This window comes from Amphibalanus amphitrite, unplaced genomic scaffold (assembly GCF_019059575.1).
Source record: "Amphibalanus amphitrite isolate SeventyFive unplaced genomic scaffold, NRLGWU_Aamphi_draft 000947F_arrow, whole genome shotgun sequence".
In the NCBI taxonomy this organism is placed as follows: Eukaryota; Metazoa; Arthropoda; class Thecostraca; order Balanomorpha; family Balanidae; genus Amphibalanus; species Amphibalanus amphitrite.
Genome location: NW_024882441.1, coordinates 137095 through 156974, shown reverse-complemented (window position 1 = coordinate 156974; position 19880 = coordinate 137095). Strand labels below are relative to the sequence as shown.

The 19880-nt window shown below is 54.8% G+C and overlaps 1 protein-coding gene across 1 annotated transcript; it reads left to right on the top strand.

The window, feature by feature from the left end:
- The first annotated feature begins 126 nt into the window (after positions 1–126).
- LOC122368440 (small subunit processome component 20 homolog) lies at positions 127–17968 on the top strand. Its single transcript, XM_043342370.1, has 19 exons — positions 127–146; positions 2698–2787; positions 3026–3180; positions 3344–3472; positions 3742–4075; positions 4384–4602; positions 4897–5154; positions 5266–5519; positions 5691–5962; positions 6240–6544; positions 6846–12017; positions 12323–12517; positions 12869–13018; positions 13462–13603; positions 13921–14177; positions 14807–15262; positions 15712–15858; positions 16600–16716; positions 17766–17968. The coding sequence occupies exons 2-19, from the start codon at positions 2749–2751 to the stop codon at positions 17898–17900; spliced, it is 8736 nt and encodes a 2911-aa protein (XP_043198305.1). The 5' UTR covers positions 127–146; positions 2698–2748; the 3' UTR covers positions 17901–17968.
- Positions 17969–19880: the final 1912 nt, after the last annotated feature.

The following is a 19880-nucleotide window of genomic DNA, read 5'->3' as shown; positions in this document are numbered from 1 at the left end:
ATACAAAGGTATACACGTGAATTTCGCTGTGTTTTTTGCCGGTTTTGTGGAATTGCAGGGGTAATTTGATAGTTAGGGGGCTTCACAGTCATATTTTCATATTGCAGAAGAAAAAAAAGACAAAACTGAATCATCATTGTCCTTAGGTGCGACATCAAAGTGGTGGTCTTACGTCTTTCCCCGATCACAATCCGTATCTGATCCGTGCTCGATTCAATTCAATCCAATCCCAATCCCAAACCCATTCTGATTCAATTGCACGTTATTGATATGGTCATGGATCAGGAGCAGCAGAACACCTTCAATTAAGGGGGCACTGCCGACTTTTGGTCCCATTCTAATCCATGCAACGCCTGAGGGCTAATGTTAAAATGCCAAAATCAAAGGGGGTGCGGTGCCCCAGTGCCCTCCCCGTTCCGCCGCCTATGTCATGAATATAAGATATAGTCCCACTTCTGTTAAAAGTGCATTGTATAATGTGCATGGATGTACCCAAAGGTTGTTTCTTCATTAGACAAACACTATTCTTTAGAATTGTGTTTTTCTATTGAAAAACAAACTGAGGGTGTTTCCATTAACCAGAGGTTGAAGACTTGAATGTCTCTTAGTGTGCTCATTATGGCAATCTCCAATAATTGGACATGCCACCAGCACAAGTGTGTGGGACGGGTTCTTTCATACTGATGCTGCCACCTGCCACCAGCATAAGTCAGCAGTGAAGTGTGTGGGTTCTCCATGCTGATGCGAATAAGATGCAATACCTGTCAATCTCCACTGCTCATGTCAATGTGATATTCTCAGTATTCGTGATAGCTACCTATCTCATTCTCAAAGGACCAACACCTGTCCTGCCATTACTATTCTTCAGACTTCCTGTCACTGTCGGCATATCTAACATAAACTAACCTGACCTAACCTTACCTACACCTACAACCTACAAACCTAAAACCTACCTATAAACCTAGCATTGAAATGACACCTATCCCCATTTGAGGGTCCCAGGTTTTCTTATCCAGTCTTAGCTATGATCTCGCTCCTCCCCTCCCCTCCTTGCAGACATCTGCACCAGAGATGTTGTATGATGGGTTGAGTTGACCACTGTTGTGTGATTGGCCAAGGACCACTGGCCACTGGCTGTGCAGTCTGTGTACAGTGACCACTAGGCACTGACAAGTTGCTAAACATTGTGAGATGGACAGCATTGCCCCACCAGGGCAGCTGCTAGCCTGCATGTCCCCAGCATGTGGGGCAATCCCAGGTGCAACATTAGTTACATTACCTCACCTCAGTGTTCCAAAGTTGTATTTTGACTTGTGTGTCAGAGGGGAAATTCCTCTCCAAAAAGGGGGTTGATACTTGATAGTGGTATACATTTCTATATAAGTGTGGCAAAAAGTAGGATGCACAACAATCATCCACACAAATGCTTTTCTCAGTAAAATTGGGAGTGAGAAATTGCTGTTAAAATTGGAGGTGAGAGTGCAAAATGTTTTTCATGACATGTGGATGCTGTTTCCCACCCAAATCAACAATTTTTGTGTCTATGCCTCTCCTCCCCTGGGGCATAGTACATGGGTACATTGCTATCTCCTCAAATGCCATAATGGCTGGCTGCAGTTGTGACCAGGTCTCTTGAGAGCAAACATCTGTTCCATGCCTGTCATGTCTCCCAGAGGCACCAGTGTCAAATCTGGTGCCGGCAATATCGAAGGCGCTACTGGCGTTGAGTCCCCTGCTGCATTGTGGATGTCTGTGAACCTCCGGCTTGTGCCCGCGCTCTGTCCGCTGTCACCGGCGGCTCGGTGGTCGGGTGTGCTGTACCAACTACCAGTGTCACACACGGGTCGAAAGACGAGTGTTTCGTCGGCATCGTTTCTTGCCGCCTTCCCTCCGGTGGAGGGGGGGGGGGGAGCATGGGCATGGCCGTACCGGCGCCGAAGATGTCGACGGTTCCTCACCAGCACCAATCTCCAAACAGATAACGCATTGGCGGTGTTAATGCTCCTCCACGACGATGCCTTACCGCCGCACCGGTGCTACCAGCTGGTCCCAGGCTCCCATACGGTCACTTTGGACCGATGTGTAACTCCAGCAGATCCTGTGTGGTGTGGTTGTAGGCCCTCTCGATCTTCTGCCGAACTGCGGCAGGGGCTTCAGCAGGGTCCAGTTTGCTTACTGTGGTGAGTCGGACGGGTCTTTTCTGCCGGTCTACTGTAAACCAGCTGGACCGGGGACAGTCCTGTCAGACCTGACTTCTTCCACAGCTGGACAATGTCCTGTGGTGGCCGCGCGTGGCTGAGACCGGCATCGGGTCACGTGACGGGTCATGGTCGCCTGCGTGGCTGTGGCTGGCCGATGCCGGAACACGAGCATAGTCGACATTCATTAGGACTCGCGACTGGCCGCGGAGCTCAGAACTGCAGGCTCGGGACGGGACCGGCACTCAATGATCGATGTTGAATGTGGCACCCGATGCGTAACTACCAACTTCCATGTTCGGTAGTAATAGTGCAATTGTGAGCCAGTGCCTGGTCGTTCTTTTAGTTTCTAGTTTTTTTCATCATCTCACAACGCTCACGTTTTTACCACAGTACCAGGACAGAACCCACCGACGAGGCCGCCCACAAGTACCCGAGCTCATTGACCTGTTCATGTATTGCTATGATACATTAATATAATTTTACGTTTTATTTACAGGAATAATCGTACTTATGATTAAGTGACCAAGTCCTCAAAACTTCAGTCACCATGGGGGCTGGAGATAAAAAGCTGGAAAATAGATACAAGGTGAGATCTATGGCATGCTAAACATATCTTCCATCCTCGCCAATAAAATGTGTTGTGTTAGTCATCCGTGTCAATGGCAACCATTCACTTTTGTCATCACTTTTGTATTGCAAATAGTTAACTTAAACTTTCGCCTGGGCTAGGGATGAGCACGGCTGATTTTGAATGCATCATAGTTCCGTCACCTGTTGCCGAAATCATGCTTGACGGGATTATAATCGTGTGCATTGTTCCGCAGTTTAAAACATTTTCGGAGCGTATCGCGGAGATATCCGTCAATGTCGCTCAGAACGTCAGTCTCCCTCGCAACGAGACGCCAGAAGATGCCGATACGTTCTTCTTCGAGGAACTGCAAAAATGGGTCGATCTCAACCTAACCGAACATTACGCCGAGTAAGTGTACGAAGTCGCTTCGACTCGAATGTGTGGCTGCCTCTTCCATGGCTTGCCTAATACCCTTTCGATAATACCGCTATGTTCATGTGTAAGATTTTCACATAATAATCGCTATGCTGGTACATATATAATTGCTTCCTGACGCCAATCGTGACCTCAGTTTTCAGAATGAGCTCGGTCCCGATGTGCAGAGTTTCGCACAGCTGCTGCACCGCAAAGATGAGATCATCGAGCTGCTCAAGAAGCACCTGTCCGTGGAGAACTCGCTCGCCCTGCAGCCTCTGCTCGCGTTAGTATCGTAGGGATGGTTATAAGCAGCGCACTGTTAATGAGGATGTCTGAAACGCCGCTAATGATGGTTGATTGGTATTGTAACAAAGTTACAAGCAGGCTACCTAGGCGAGTTTTTCGTCCATCATTACTTTTTACGCTGATATTGGACATTGCAGCACCAGCTGACAGTGCCTAGACAACAGCAGGAACATTTCAATTATCATTTTTCGTCATCTTCTCGCACATACAGCTCTCCTGACCCTCTGTGTACCCCTGCCTCTGCAGTCTGCTCTCGGCGCTGGCGAGAGACCTGCGTGCCGACCTGGGGCCGCAGTTCCCGGCCCTGTTCGAGCTGCTCTGCCGTCTGCTGGACACCCGCGACCCGGAGAGGCTGCAGTGGCTCTTCACCTGTCTGGCGCACCTCTACAAGCAGCTGTGGCGCCACCTGGTGGCCAACATCGAGCAGACGTACCGGATGTACCGGCAGCTGCTCAGCGGCGGACGGCCCGACCATGTGGTCCGATTCGCCGCCGAAAGCTTCGCCTTCGTCTGCCGCAAAGTCAAGGACAAGAGCAAGTTCTTTGGGTTCGTCTACACGAAGCTGAAAAGCGATCCTTCGGTAAGTGCCAGGCGAGCTGTGCTCTTTTTAATGCATCTTGGACTGTGACTATTCCGTTGAGCTACTAAAGGGAGACGAGTGCTTCACGCTTCGGAACCTCTTCATTCTTTTTTTGTCATCTCTGGGCGATAAGTACCCTCAGGTATTCAGAGGATACTTTCAGTTGAACTGCGTGTGCCACGATTTTTCTTCCCATTTCTGCTACGCTGCCCACTGCCCAGTTGTAGCACATCTGCTAAACCGATGTAACATGAATCGACACCGATGTTCCATCCAAAGGTCTGACCGACCTCTCCCCGTCCCCACAGCAGGCGACCGGCGTCGGCCGGCTGGTGTTCGAGACTCTGCGCGGTGTGCGCGGACACCTCCACACTGAGGCCGCAGCCGTGCTGCGCGTGCAGCTCGAGCTGCTCGGCTCGGAGCGGCTGCCGGCTGAGCTGGTCCAGCAGGCGCTCAATGTGGCCCTGCTGGCCGCTGCCAGACACGTGACCAGGGAGAACGCCGCACCCATATGGGCCGAGCTCTGGGTGAGTGCTGGGATATATTAGGTTAGAAGAAAGACGGCGCCACTTTATAACCGTGAGGCAATATTGGACATGCGTGGTATGTCTTGTGTGTGTGGGTATGCAGGATGAAGATATATGAAAATTGAAATAGTAATTCGAGCGTGACTTTGCTTGTGATACCATTTCACGGTCGGTTTTCTTTAAATTTTGATCGTTTTGATTTTAATGATGATGTGAAAAACTTTATTTTCAATATGTGCTCATACAATCTCTGGAAACTTCGATCTGACCCCTCTCCTCCTTTCACCCCGGCAGGCGGCTGTGGAGCGTTGTCCCTCGGACCGACCAGACCTGCTCCGCCGGCTGCTCTCCCTCATACTCTCCGTAACGACCTTCCGCGGAGGGACGGTGATCACTGACGCTGCCGACTGCGCGCGCCGCTGCGGCCGACTGCTGGCAACCTCTGCCCTGCCAGAGGAGGCTGGCACAGCCGCCGCTGACCTCGCAGCCAAACTGCTGAGTGTCGAGAACGCCCGGCTGGCCACTGCCGACGCTGTGAAACTGGTCAACCAGGTACGGAGGAGGCCGAGAATCTAACGTTCAATTATTTATAATTTTGATGGCTATAACAGTTTCGCATTTGTTTATGCCCGTCACGAATATCTACCCCTCCGCCTCCGCCAGGCCCTGCGCGGCCCGCAGCCGCCCGGTACGCTGCTGCGGCTGTGCGGCCACCTGCTGGGACTGGCCGAGCTGGAAGGTCGGCTGCTGCCCGAGCTGCTGGCGCTGCTGCACCGGCTGCCCGCTGACAGCGCGTCCGAGGCGCTGCGCCTGCTCAGCCGCCTGGTGCTGCTCAGACGGCCACCTCCCGAGACTGGGGAGAGCTGGGCAGACTGGAGACAGTACCCGATCGACTTCAACTTCATCAGGCAGAAACAGTGAGTGAATGGATTTCGGTCAGCAGCTCAGATATTTTTTTTTTAAATTTCGAGATAAAGCTAACAAATAGCCGTTTCGAGCCTTGCCCATCATCGATTCTTAAGTCTAAGACCATACCGAAGCCGCGCTGGCCGTCCCTTTACACACTTACTTTCGTTTCTGTTCGGCAGGGCGGCGCCGCGTCGCTCAGCCCGCCGGCGCACCGCAGGCTCGGATGATCCACCCGAGTCACCCCAGAGCAGCGTCTGCGCGTTGGTGGCGCGTCTGCTGCGGCCGGCGGACGACCGCGGCCCGCCGGCACCCTCTGCTGACCTCACGGCCGCCCTGCTGGTGGCGCCCCACCTCCGTCCGCCGCCCGAGGACGCTGCTGCCGCCGTGTGGGCGCTGTGGCACCGGCTGGCCGACCAGCTGCTGGAGATTGAGGCGGAGCATCTCACTGACGGTGTGTTCTCTTGCTTTTTCGCTAGTTTGTTACGTGACGTTTTGGTTAAGATTAAGTTGAACTAAAGAAGCGAAGCTTTGGTGTCAATTTGTGATGCCATGGAACTGAAGTTTCCGTGATTTTGGTTAGCACCGGCTGGTTCGCAGGACTCCTAACATGCTGCTGCGCCCTCAAAGTAAACACCACCAAATCATGATCATCGGACTCCTAACATCCCTGTCTGACCCAGCTCAACGTTATTTTTAGGCCCGCCTGATCACGCTGTATGCTGTTTCAGACCGACCCGACCCAGTGTCGTCCGTCCGTCTGGTGGTGCCTCCCCTGCCGCCCTCCCTGCACGTCCAGCTGGCCCTGCTCTCCCAACTCACCGAGACGGCGCTGCGACTGGACGCCGCCGACGCTGCTGCTGCCTGGCGGTCGGCGCTGAAACTGGCCGGCTCGCGGCGGCTGGCCAGCAGCGCCCACCTGCTGCGTGTGCTGGACCTGCTGCTGACGGCGGCTGAGCCGGAACTGAGGACGGACCAGCTGCTGCTGGAGCTCTACCAGACGCTGGGACATAACCTGGCGTCGCCGCACCACAAGGTGAGGGAAATGCGTCAAACGCTCCAAAATTATCGATTACTGCAGCTTTTGGAGCTTGGTAGCATCCCTTTTCAGCAGGTTATTGTACCACCAAAGCAATTAAAAAAATAAAATCTGACAAGTGTCTGGTTCGAAATGTCATCCTGGAATTGAAACATCATTGGCCAATACTCACCCATTAGTATTCGTGTATCTAATGCCATTATGAATTCGTCTCGAAAACAATCCTGACTTCGCTATTTTGTCACCGTTCTCTGGTATAGCTGCGATGCGCTGATAGCCTCTATTTCTTCTCCACCAGCTGCGCGCGCTCACGCTGCACCTGCTCTCGCTGTTCGAGCCGACTCTCCCACCACCACCCGCCGACGGTCCGCCGCGTACCACTCGTTCGGTGTTCACCACCTGCTGGCTGGCCGAGCAGCAGCCCGCGGACATCCAGAGCTACAAAGAACGACTCAAGTTCCTCCAGCTGCTCGACGCTGAGTACATCGCCGCCAGTCTGCCGGTGTGCGGCGATTTCTCGGCGGCGCCGCTGCTCTATCTGCTGGGCACGCTACACGTACCGTTCCGTCTACTGTGGAAACCGTGCCAGGAGCTTGCGGCTGCACATTGTCATCGATTATCGACGGAGAGACTGGCGGAGCTGTGGGGTCACCTCACCAAGGAGGCAGCGGAGGCGGCGCGGAAACAGATGATGCCTGAAATGGAGGGAGAGGAGGGAGAAGATGAGAGTGAGAAAGAGGCGACGGGAGAGGCAGATGAGAATGGAGAGGGGACAGAAGAGATGGAGATGGAGCAGAGTGATGCAGCTGAGGCTGAGCGTGAAGAGCTGGAGGAGCTGGACGAACGGCTGGCAGCTCTGGACGACCGACTCGATTTCGTCAACTTCCGCCTGCTGCTATGGCAGATGTCAGCCGATCTGTGCTCTCTTCTGGAGCCGATCTGTGGCCCGCAGCTCATCAGCGAGCTGTTCAGCTTCCTCGACCGCGAGTTCTTCTCGAGTGACATGAGTTTCGCTCGCGAGCAGGACCTGTTGGATCGGCGGCGGCCGGCGCTGGAGGGACATTCCCGGAAACAGAAGGGAGACACGTCGGGTGATGATGGAGGTGATGAAGAAGGAGATGAAGATGACGAAGAGGAAGAAGAGAGACCGAGAAAGAAGAAGGGTGGGGACAAGAAGAAAGGAATTGTGCAGGCGCTCTGTGCGCACCTGACTGTGATGTCCAAAATGACGAGCCTGCGCCGGTCGGAGAAATCGACACAGCTCTTTGAGACGTTCCTACACTTCCTCACACACAAACGTTCTGATGTCCAGAAGGTAGCCCTAGAATGTGTCTACGCCTACAAAGCTAAAGGTCTCAACCCGTACCGTGAGACTCTGTTCAGCCTCATGGAGGACAACAACTTCAAGACGACGCTGACCAGCTTCAGCATCGACACTGAGTCAGGAATTCTGAAGCCGGAGCACCGACCGCACGTCCTGCCCGTTCTGACTCGTATTCTCTATGGTCGGATGCGCACCAGCACGGGAAAAGGTGCAGCGAGCAGAGACAACGCGGCCGCGCGGCGACGCGTCATCGTCGGCTTCCTGGCCGGCTGTCGGTCGGAGGAAGTGGATCAGTTCCTCGATCTGACGCTGGCGGCTCTGGCGGCGCGCGTACGGCCCGATCCTGTGCAGATGGTGCGCGAGGTGACGGAGGCGGCCGACCCTCGCCACGCGCTGCCGCTCCGTCAGCTGCAGAGCGCGCTGCTGCTGTTGACAGCTGTGTTCTTCAAGCTGGGAAGCCGACTGCAGCCGAGCGTCCCTCGACTGCTGCGGCTACTGCTCGGGGCAGCGGCACACGTGTCCGCTCTGCTGGCCCAGCAGCAGCGCCTGCCTGTGTGGCACGTGCGCACACTGAAGAAGATCCGCGGCATGATCCTAGCATGTCTGAGTGATATGTTCGAGAGGTTCGACACCTACCCATGGAGCGCAGAGGAAACGGAGGCTGTCTTCATCGCTTCCGTGTGGCCGTCGTTGCCGAAACTCACTCAGGAGTCCACAACGGCGCCGACTGGGTTACTGAAGCTGTTCCTAGTGTGGGCGTCCTCTCCGCGCTACTTCTCTCTGCTGGTGAAGGAGACCGCCGAGCCGCCGCGTCTCAGCCCGCTCTGGTGTATGCTGTCCCTTCTGACGGTGCGAGGCTGTCACTCGTCGGTTACGGCGGCAGTGGTGCGTGCTGCTGAACAGCTGCTGAGTGAGCGTGTCTCGCCGCCGACGCTGTCGACAGTCGACGAAGACGGGGAGCCCTCTGAGGAGCCGCTTCCGCCACTCACCGTGTCTGGGCTGCCTGAGTGGGCGACTGAGGCGGCCGACGTGACCGGACCGGCCGCTGTGGCCGAAAACGTGACTCCTCTGCTGGAGTACCTCCGCGGCCGGCTGCAGTCGGGCGGCGCGGCGCGACTCTCTACGACTGAGCTAACGGTGCTGTCCTCAGTGTGTCGACTGGAGGCGGGCCCGGCTCGGGAGCACGCCGCCTCTCTGGCCTCCCTGCTCCTACCGGTGCTGGGGTCGGCCCGTCCGCCGCCCGAGGGCCGCCAGCGACAGCTACTGGTGACTCTCCGGCACCTGCTGAGCGCCGCCGACCGGCCCGTGCAGTTTGTCCGGTCGCTGTCCTCGCTGTTGTCGCATCTCCCCAACAGGGAGAGCCACTTGGCAGTAGTCGGCTGCCTGCGCACTATCGGCGAGCGGGATCCGGCCGTGCGTCCCCTGGCGGAGACAGTGGACGCCCTCAGTGCGATGGACCCGAAACAGGTGGACGAGCCCGATTTCGACCGGCGTCTAGTCGAGTACGGACGAGTCAACGAGCGACTGCGACACGCGGAACTGCTGGAGGAGGACTTTCTGCGGCTGGTGGTGCACTGCTGCCTTTGGTCGCTCGAACACGAGGCCGATCTGGCGCTGCGGGACAGCTCTACGTTCTGCCTGCAGGAGGTGGCGCGCTCCGTGGGCCGCCTGCTGACCACACACCGTTCGGCGGCTGTGGCGTTTCTCTCTGCCTGTCTCCTGCCGGCGCTGCGCCGCAGACTGCGCAGCAAGGAGGACCAGCTGCGCCACGATACAGTCGCCGTGCTTCAGGTGGTCGTACAGTCGTCCGCAGACCACATGCCGAAACTTGCCGAGCTGGCGCAGCTTTCGAACGCGACAGACTCAGAGCATGACTTCTTTGAGAATATCAGACACATTCAGGTGCACCGACGCACCCGCGCGCTGAAGAGAGTCGTGGAGGGCCTCACGGATGGCTCTCTGCGCATGCGCGCTGACGTAGTAACCAACTACATTCTACCTCTGGGAAATGTATACCTCTTCAACGAGAAGTACGCCAAGTACACTGGCCTGACTGACACTGCGGTGCGGCTGATCGGAATCGTATCGGGACGGATGTCTTGGCACCAGTACCAGGCTTTCCTGCGACACTTCCTCGCCCTGCTACCAACCTGCTCACGTCAGCGCGACGCCGTCAAGGTTCTGGTGGCAGTCCTGGATGCATTTCCATTCGACCTGTCGTCTGTGGCTCCCGACGTGACGATGAGTATCATCAGTGCCACGCGCGCCGACGAGCGCGGCTGGAAGACGCGGCGTCAGGAGGCGGCTGTGGCCGAGGTGAACGGTCCTCCCACAGAGCAGCCGGCGCGGGTAGAGAAGGAGGAGACAGAGGACTCGGAGCCGGCGGAGGGAGAGACCGCGCTGGGTCAGGAGGCGGCTGCGGAGCCGCTGGAGCCGGCCGCTGTGGAAGTTCCGGAGGAGGAGGGGGCGCCGGCCGCCGCTGGACCGGTGGCGCAGTCTGCCAAACAGGCCGAGCTCATCTGCCGGACTCTGATTCGGACCACTCTGCCGGGACTGCACGCCGGGCTGGTGCGGCGCGCGCGAGGTGACGAACAGCACGCCACGAATAAGACACTCGATCCAGACGAGGAGCGCTCACAGCGCCTGCCGCTGGCGCTAGCTATGATCAAACTCCTACAGAAACTACCTGAGGGCATCCTGGGAGCGAACGTAGCCAGCGTGCTGACTCGGGTGTGCGAGCTGCTGCGCTCGAAGACTCCCAGTGTGCGCGAGGCTGCGCGTGAGACGCTGCTGCGCTGTCTGCGCGCGCTGGGTCCGGCGCACCTGCCGCTGGCGCTGTCGGAGCTGCGTGCCGTGTCGGGCCGCGGGTACCAGCAGCACGTGATGGTGTTCACCACGCACGCTCTGCTGCGCGGAATGTGCGAACAGCTGAAGGCCGGCGACCTGGATCCGTGCGCGTCGGACGTGGTCGATATCTGCCACATGGAGCTCTTTGGCCAGACTGCGGAGGAAAAAGAGGTACAGAAGATCACATCGAAGACGGCGGAGGCAAAGGGCGTCAAGAGCTACAAGATGCTGCACATCCTGGCGCAGTATATCACTGAGCCGTACCTGCACGCGCTGATCGCACCGCTACAGGAGTGGGCGCTCAGCTCACGCACCGCCAAGGCGGCGGGAAAGGTGGCCGAGTGTCTGCGACATGCCTGCTCGGGTCTGGTGGAGAATGCCGGGCTGGAGACGCCGGCATTGCTGGTGCTCGGTCATGGTCTGGTCTCTCAGAGTCTGCCAGTGCCGGACTCTGTCAAAAAGGATGGCTCCGGTAAGAAGGGCAAGACAAAGCCGCTGCCTTACTGGCTACAGAGGCCCGATATGTTGTTGATTCAGAAACCACCTCCACGGCACGGCGCGCCAGCCAGGCTCAACTCGACTGTGAACGCGCATCTGCTGGTGGACTTTGGCCTGCAGTTGCTGAGCGCGCTGCTGCGGAAGGGCCGTGTGGTGGCAACTGAGAGTCGACATGTATCTATGCTGGACCCGTTCGTACCTCTCCTGGTGGGCTGTCTGTCTGAGCCCAGTGTGCCTCTGGTGACGGTGTGCCTGCGCTGCTGGACGCACCTGCTCACCTTCCCCCTGCCGTCTCTGCCGGGCCAGCTGGCGGCTGTGAGTGGCGCCCTGTTCACACTGCTCCACAAGTACGCGGCGCCGGGTCTGGCGAGCGGCGAGAACGGCGACATGGTGGCCGTGACGTTCCGCGCCGTCACCGTGCTCGTGCGGGACGTCACCGCCTACACACTGACCGAGGAGCAGCTGCGCGTGCTGCTGACGTACGCCGAGCAGGACCTGCTGGACGCCGGCCGCCGCGGCACGGCCTTCCAGCTGCTGCGAGCCGTGTTCAGCCGGAAACTGCACGCGCCGGAGCTGGCAGAGGTGGTCCGTCACCTGGCCAAACTGGTGGTGACGGCGGACGGGGACCAGCCGCGCGCCCAGGCCCGCTCCGTGCTGATGCAGTACCTTCTCGACTATCCGCTGGGTGATAAAGTGAAGAAGCACGTCATGTTCTTCCTGCAGCAGCTCGGCTACGACCGGGAGTCAGGCCGACTGGCCGCGCTCGACATGATAGCCGACGTCTGCCGACAGTTCCCGCAGGTGGGTCTATCGTATAAGATTCTGTATTGCTTGAACTGACTTACCAATTACCATCATTGCTAGAATCTTCATATCGTTGAAGTGCCTGTATTGGTCTACCGATTTGAGTGCAATCTCCGTATTTATATTTCCATCCATCTTTTCTGTTGATATAGTATCACTAGTTTTTTTCCTTTTCTCGGAAATTACGAGCAATGTAATACGATCTTGCTACACACTGGTTCTCTCCCTGTGTGCTCTTCAATTGATAACGAATCTAGCTCACCAGCCTGTGACCGCCACTTGCCTCCCTCCGCGCTCTGCAGGGCCTGCTGAGCTCCCAGGCGCCGCTGCTGTTCGTCTACCTGTCTGCGCGCCTGGTCTCAGAGCCCTCCCCGACCGGCCGCCGTCGCGTGGCCTCAACCATCACCGCGCTGCTGCAGCGGGTGTCGGCCGAGCGGCGTCGACACCTGCTCGACATGACGCTCACCTGGCTTCGAGGAGAGGATGCCGCCAAAAAGGTGCGTGGTAAGATGGGTGCAAGGCCCAAAACATAGATGGGATAGTTTAGAAACGGTAATCGGATTTTGTTAGTTAACGAATCCCTAAATAGACTTTCGCCGTCGCCTCTTGAGGGGTTATGTTAAATTATCAGGCTTATTCGAACTCAACGTTGAAACCTTCCAACTTATTACATTTCTCAACACGAAAACTGCGGATAACAATGAGATCAATGAGGAAAACTCTGAGGTCAATTATAGTTTTAATGACATTCTTCGAATTTTTTCACAGCGCCCGAATGGCCGTAGGTCTGTCCGCTGTGTCCATTGAAGTCCGCCCACTCATAGCTGCGTTTGTTCTCCCTCTGCCAGGTGGAGCAGGGCCGTATGGCCGCCCAGCTGGTGGGTCTGTTCCTCTCCGACGCCGCCGACGTCACCGACTCCGAGGTGGACCTCATGCTGCCCGAGCTCTGCGGCAGGATGGACCCCGAGCTCAACGACTTCTTCGGCAGCGCGCCGCAGGTGAGGTCGCTGTGGCTTGGACTCGGCGGGGGTTTTAGGTCAATTTTCATGGCATTTGAAAATAAACTTCTGGTAACGGCGGCCTGGCTTTCCACTGGTAATCCGGATGGGGCGCTAGGCAGGGATAATATTGCAGCGCGGATTGAGTAATTTGTATGACTTATTAGCAGGCTTGGGAGTGGCCTCCTCAAGAGGTCGAGTTTTTCTCTAATCTTGTTGACTATGCATTGAGCCACAATTTTGAAGTTGCATTGTTGTAATTCGTAAAATCCTAGAGATAATATGTTAAGGAATGATGTGTCGAACAACGTTTAGCACCTCGAGAAATCGTTACTACATCATGTACTCAGTAAGTGTGGTGTAAGTTAGTTTTCGCCTATTGATTGTTGCATGTGAGAGAACCACGCGTATCTCACGTCTCCTCCCTCCTCTCTTTGTCGCAGGCGGAGCTGAACGGCTCTCCGGAGCAGCACACGGACCACCTGCTGTACCAGCTGCTCGGATCGCTGCTCAAGCTGCTCACCCTCTGTCCGCAGGCCATGACGGCCTCCCACCGACACGCGGCGCTCATGACACGCGCCTGGGGTCAGTACGGTGTTGAAAGAGGTGTGGAAGGACCATGAGGGATAGGATTTAGTTAACGACTTACACTGGCGTCAGTGTGGAGGTGAACGCAAACTTGGTAGACCTTCATGCAGTCTTTTGATTGGCATATCTTCAGCTCCTCACTGAAGGAGTTTGATGAGTACTGGATAACTTTAGTAGAAATGCGCCAAAAGTAAGATTTTAGTCCTTTGCCTTTTCCGTCACCATGACATGTTTATCTCACCCTTTTCTAGAGTTAGTCTGTGTTTCCGATGCATAGCTTCACGCCTCCTCTGACCACATCCTAACGTCGCCAGGCCACATCAAGCAGTACCTGCTGCACCCGCACGCCTGGGTGCGGCTGGCGGCGGGCCGCCTGTACGGACTGCTGCTGTCCCGACTGGAGCCGGCCTCGGTGGCTGCGTGCCTGACCTCGCCCGGCGCCTCCCCGGCCCGGGAGGCCGCCGTGCCGCCCTACCTGCACTCCGACACCGGGCGGCGGCTGCGCGGCCTGGCGCTCGATCTGTGCGTCCAGCTCAGCTCGGAACTGCTGAGTCAGCAGCTGGCTGATCAGGTGAGACCTGTGACGTCATAGCTCAGCAAAGCTCCGCTAGGAGCTTTTCGTTATAGCTCAGCTCGGAGCTGTTAGTTGGAGCTCTTCGTCATACCTGGCTGACCCGCGGGTAAGAAAAAGGTAGCGTCGTAGTTCAATGGAGAGCTGTTCGATGCTGGCAGCCTGTTTATTACGTGTCGGTGTTGTTTGATCTGTAAATAAGTGATTTGCCCTTATGCACTCTACAGCCCCACTTGTTAGTGAAGCATCTTAATTAGGCAATTAGCAACGCTGACATTCTATCACCTCCCAGATTAGGGTGAAGTAATGCATTGTTTATGATTCATTACGAACAGTTGTTATGGCTTTTCGTGCAAGGTGCTGAAGTGTTTGGTACATAATGTAGTGCATTGAGCCGGGCTGTTGTGTTGCTTCAGCTAACATCAGCTCGTATCCCGCTTCTTGGAAGCACCGTAACTGCCATTATTTGGTGGCTATCTTTCAAATGCTGTTGCTTTTGTGAAAATTGCTGGGCATTGTGTTGTTGTCTAGCATCTAAGTACATATGCAAACAGATATGAAACCAAACATCAACTAATGGTTTCCACGCATTAACTTACGACCTATGACGTCTCTATCGTCTGTTTCAGTGCGTCAAGAACCTGGTCTGGATCGCCAAGGTCCTGATCTGTGCCGGTGCCCTGGACCCGGGCTCCGACCATCCGGAGCCCTCCCCCGCGGGAGTCAAACGACCTCGACGGGACTCTGACAGCGCCGCGCCAGGACGAAAACGAACCGAGTCGGGCTCTCCGCGGAAACGCACCGACTCGGAGTCCAGTGTCGGCCGGAAACGAACTGACTCGGAGTCAAGCACAGGCCGCAAACGAAGGGACTCCGAGTCCAAGTCGGGGAGAAAGCGAACCGACTCGGAGTCGAGTGTGGGTAGGAAGCGGAGTGACTCGGAGTCGCGATCCGGCCGTAAGAGGACAGAGTCGGAGTCGAGTGTGACCGAGTCAGAGTCGACGCTGAGTCTGCGGTGGCTGACGCGGCGGCTGAGGCGGGAAGTGAACGCTGAGGTGGTGAAGTCGCCCCGGATTACTCTCAGGGTGAGTTAGGCGAGGGAGAGAGAACGTATAGCGCAGAACGTAATCTGCGGGACGCCATATGCTTCCAGCTTGTATCACACTTGTAGTAAAAAGACTGACCAATGTGAATGTTTCAATTGTCTTTCCTTCTGTTTCATTACTGCATCAATTGGCCGCTGTATCCACCGCCTGGGCCATTGAGCCAGTGCAGTTGTCTGTTCAGTATGACCTGTGAGCCAGTCTTCAGGGCCAGTTTCTGACTGCCCTGTATGGCACGCCGCCATCTAAGCCGTCATTGATGTCTGAACAGTACTGTCCCCTGCTTTGAGCCGGTCCCATAATCTTTTCTGCCCTGCCTCTGGTCTGTCGCCACCCGTCCACACCGTCTAGCCCTCTCCCGTCTCCTCCTCACAGCGTTGTAGCGTGTTCAATCTGTCGCCGCCCATCTAACTCTCTTCATCCTCCCACAGCGCTGCAGCGTGTTCAAGTGGATGGCGGCGGTGGCGATGTCGCTGGACTCCCAGCTGGCACCGTTCCTGCACCTGCTGCTGCCGCCGCTGGTCAGGGAGATCACCGACCCCTCGGCGCCGCTCGAGCTCAAAACGCTCGCCACAGAGGTGCGTTCTAATCAGAACAAGCATCAACGTTTGCCGGGTCTCGTCATGAAGTTTTTGCGGACATTTCTTTTATTGTCATGTTTGTTTATGTTGCGTTTCGTCGGTCTGTAACATGTATTATGAAGTGCTGGTGAAAATAATGCAATGTTTACAAGTGAAGTAAGCATATGATCTTTTTGTTTTCTTGACGGGAATTATCAGCTTAATGCGCATTGCTTAGCGCTGATGCATTCAGGGTGGCCTATGCTCATTCGCTTCCTCATCCATCCTGTAGTATATTTAGCAGTGCTGACTAGGTGTTTAGGTAAGGCTTTACACAATCGTTTTCCAAAATCACTGACCCGAGCTTTCCAGGGCCTATGACCTGTGCACTGTGCAGGATTATGCTGGTGATACTGTGGTGTATCTTGTCTTTCCCAGAATCCGACTTAGGCGAAAGGCCTTTCAGTCTCCGCTATCATAATGTGCACATGTGACATGAATGTGCTTCATCTTAATCTTCCTTTGATCCGTCATGCCTTTGTTGGGCTAAGCGTTTCTAACAAAAGGAACCATAAGCCTGTTGAAGTGGTACACTGTTGAAATGGTCTTTGGCTGATCTCTCGTCGTGACTCGTGGCATGAAATATGACAGAGGCTTGTGTAAATGAACAAATTGCTATAGCACCCTACTTGTGTCTACCGAAGACACGTCACAGGGTGGAACTCTGACCTCTGCGCTCCTTCCATCGCCCCTGAACAGGTGACCGACCTGATGAAGCGCTCGGTTGGAGTGGAGACGTTTACCGCTGCGTACACCCGCGCCCAACTGGTGCTCAGCCAGAGGAAGGCCGAGCGACGCATTCAGCGCAAACAACAGGTGAGACGAGGGAGAAATACCTCGGAGAATTGGGAGGTCGAATGCGGGATGATGTGATCAGGGCATAACAGTCGGTCATCCCTGCCCCTGTCCCCTGGATTCAGTCGATCAGCATGACAATGAGGGGGCGGGTGTTCATGAAGAACGATATTGCACAGACCGGAATTGACGGAAATTTGCCGCGTGTTGTCATACCATGACTAGGCGATGCGTCAGGGTTATTTGGGCGGAATATCGCCAGTTGCATATCACTGGGTGTCTGCATACCACAGCTGGGGCTGGTGGGCAACACAGGAGGGTCCGATGAAATTGCCCCGGCGGGGGAAGGGGGGGGGGGGAGAGATGTGTTTTGTTTCTCTGTGCTGGATTTTCTGGGAAATTAAGATCACGGCAAGAGTTTATCAAAGCGGTGTGTTCCAGCTGCGTTCTCAATCCTTATGAATTTTGTGAAGTGATGTGTCATTTTGTGGAAATGTTGTGGTTTCGTGTTTGAACGTATAAATTTTAAAAAGTTGACGCCAGGAAGGAGGTTGGTGCGTTGTGTGCATTGAGGATGGGAATGTGCTGACTCACGTGTTATCAATCCCCACCTTTCCCATCGTTTCAATTATTCAGGCTTTCAGTGTCTTCCAGGAATTGTATCGCAGCCTTTGCTTACCTACAGCAGTCCTCTGTCCCTCGAGACGTACAAAATGCATGGTTTGTCTCGTTAAACCGGAATCGATGTCGACTATGTACATTCCTGACTTATGTAATGCCTGCAGCCGGGTCGCTGCCAGCGCAGCTGTCGTATTGTAATAATGCGCGGAGACAAGGTGCCCGGGATGACATACTTTTTACAAATCGTATTTTCCATCCTCGTTCAGGTTCTTCTTATATCAAAGTTTCTAGAAAGTATCCTGTTTTTCCGTAGCTGTAAGTTCCCCCACCACTCAGCCCATCGTCATGATTTGTCTCGACATGACTTATCCCGCCCGCTGACTATTGGTCAGTGACCCGACTGGTCACCGCTGCGATCATCCATCTGACCCGACCGCTCTGCTTTTCAGCTGGTCACCAATCCAGTCAAGACGGCGCGCATGAAGATGCAGAAGCACATCAAGAAACGAGCCGCAAAGAAGCGGAAAATAATGCAGGATAAGCAAGTGGGCTTCAAGAGGCGGAAAGTCAGTAATATGGGCTGATGCGGGGAGGGGGCGTGTCGATGTTTTCTATTATGCCAATGGGTGGGAGAAATACATGCCATGATGGACGTCGAAGCGCAGTTTGGAATCGTCTCCACGCAAACGTTAGTAATAAGTGTGTAAAAATGTAGGTGAGCAGTTAGAGAAGCGATTCCCCAACCTTTTATTTCAGAAAGGTTCTCTTCTCACCCCAAACCTCTTCACAGCCTGCTTCTACCTGTCAGCTGCGCCAAAAGCCCTCATTTCGACTCTGAAACTGATTCTTCGTGAAAGCTTCATTGTAAATCCCTGTGATTCCGATCAAGCTTATGCACCTGTTTGCGATCGATAGAAAATTTATAAATATTTGTACCGGCCTCAAACTACGCAGACCGCTGATAACTTATCGCGCAATCAGCCAAAAACAATCCACGTGAGAGACGCGAGAAAAAAATCCAGCTCGGAGTCGAGGCTGAATTAATTTGGCGGAACCGTGATTGTAACAGACTGAAGTGATAAATTGTGAGTATGCGACTATGGCGCGAAAGTAACAGTCATTCTTACCAAACACGTAGGAATTGCCTCTGAACCCATAATTTGGCATAGATCTCCGACGTGTAAACTTCAAGCACGATTTCTTTTTATCTGTATGCGCGGATTCCTCTGGAATTGAACCACCCTTCGACCGAGGTCAAATGTCAACGTGTCACGCGGGGAGCGAGCCTCAATGCCCAATGCTCCACTCATGCCACCACATACAGTCTCTTTCAAACATCATTTATTTCGCAGTATAATTTCAGTTCGAGACAGCTGAGCCCCTTCCGATCGTTACAAGTGCAGACGCCTAGTGGCACGTCCACTAACGAACGCATACGTGCGTAAGATCGCGACTCGTACGTACGCTGTTTACGCAAAGTATGAAAAATATCGCCACTTTTGATCGGTCGCGCGGTGAAACATGACCGGGCCGCAGCGTCACGGTCCCGTCACAATGACGTCACGATGTCACTCTGCGTCACGATGACGCGCAGAAACACCGACCGATGATTACCCGTTGGTATAGATGACGGCGATTAGCGAGGCCAGCGATCGCGGTGAACAACATGAAAAGGCGACGAGTCGGCGAGAGGACATACGCGGAGCGGAGCGATAGATACAGAGCGATACATGAGTACAAGTGGCTGCCACCGTGCGCCTCGGTACGTGAAGACCCTTAAAACTGACAGCGGAGATCTCCGGCGACCCTTCCTAGGATCAGCTCCGGGCTCGCGAGGAGAGCAATTTGATATTTATGTATGCTCGCTCTGCCTCGTAATCCACAGGTCCCAGGATCCATTATGTCAGTCAGAGAAGTTGAAAATGTAGCAGGAAGCTCCGATTGTGAAGCGCACGGGTTCACCGAGGATACAGGCGGTCGGTGTATCATGCTCAAGACGGGTGGTTGCCTCTAATGTACCGCTCAGCTGGGCCCTAAGCCAGTCAGGACTCGGCCTGTCCCGTCACTGCCAGTCGGGGCCAATCTGTCCATTCACATTGTCTGAGCTGCCATTGAATGAAGCTAGAGGCTACTGAAATGAATCTCAATCAACTGCAAAACTTGACCGCACAGGGGCACCAGCATGTGCTACTTCCGCAGCAAGACGAATCAGCTAGTGGGGTACACCAAAACGTCTACTTGCGCTAACCTCGATTTGATAGTGAAAGGCATATGGTTGTGTCTACTTCTCTACTTCTATGGGACTTTTCACTAACAATGCAGTAGTGAACACACACTTAGGACGGTTTCCTTCGAGACGGGAGGGTCCCGACTTTGGTGTCGCACATTTACAACAATATTTCCAACATTTCGTGACACTTCCGGCAGTCAAACACACATCCATCGAATATGGAAAGTCTGCCGCCCTAACGGAGGCTAAACGGCGGCGAACAAGCAATAAATATTTCTTAGTAAAGCCTAACCACAAGCACGGCCCAAACATACCAACGCAACAGCCTTCAAAG

Coding starts and splice junctions, on each gene's coding strand:
- LOC122368440 (XM_043342370.1), top strand. CDS start 2,749: ATGGGGGCTGGAGATAAAAAGCTGGAAAATAGATACAAG. Junction 5,520..5,690: donor AACTTCATCAGGCAGAAACA/GTGAGTGAATGG, acceptor TCTGTTCGGCAG/GGCGGCGCCGCGTCGCTCAG. Junction 5,963..6,239: donor GGCGGAGCATCTCACTGACG/GTGTGTTCTCTT, acceptor ATGCTGTTTCAG/ACCGACCCGACCCAGTGTCG.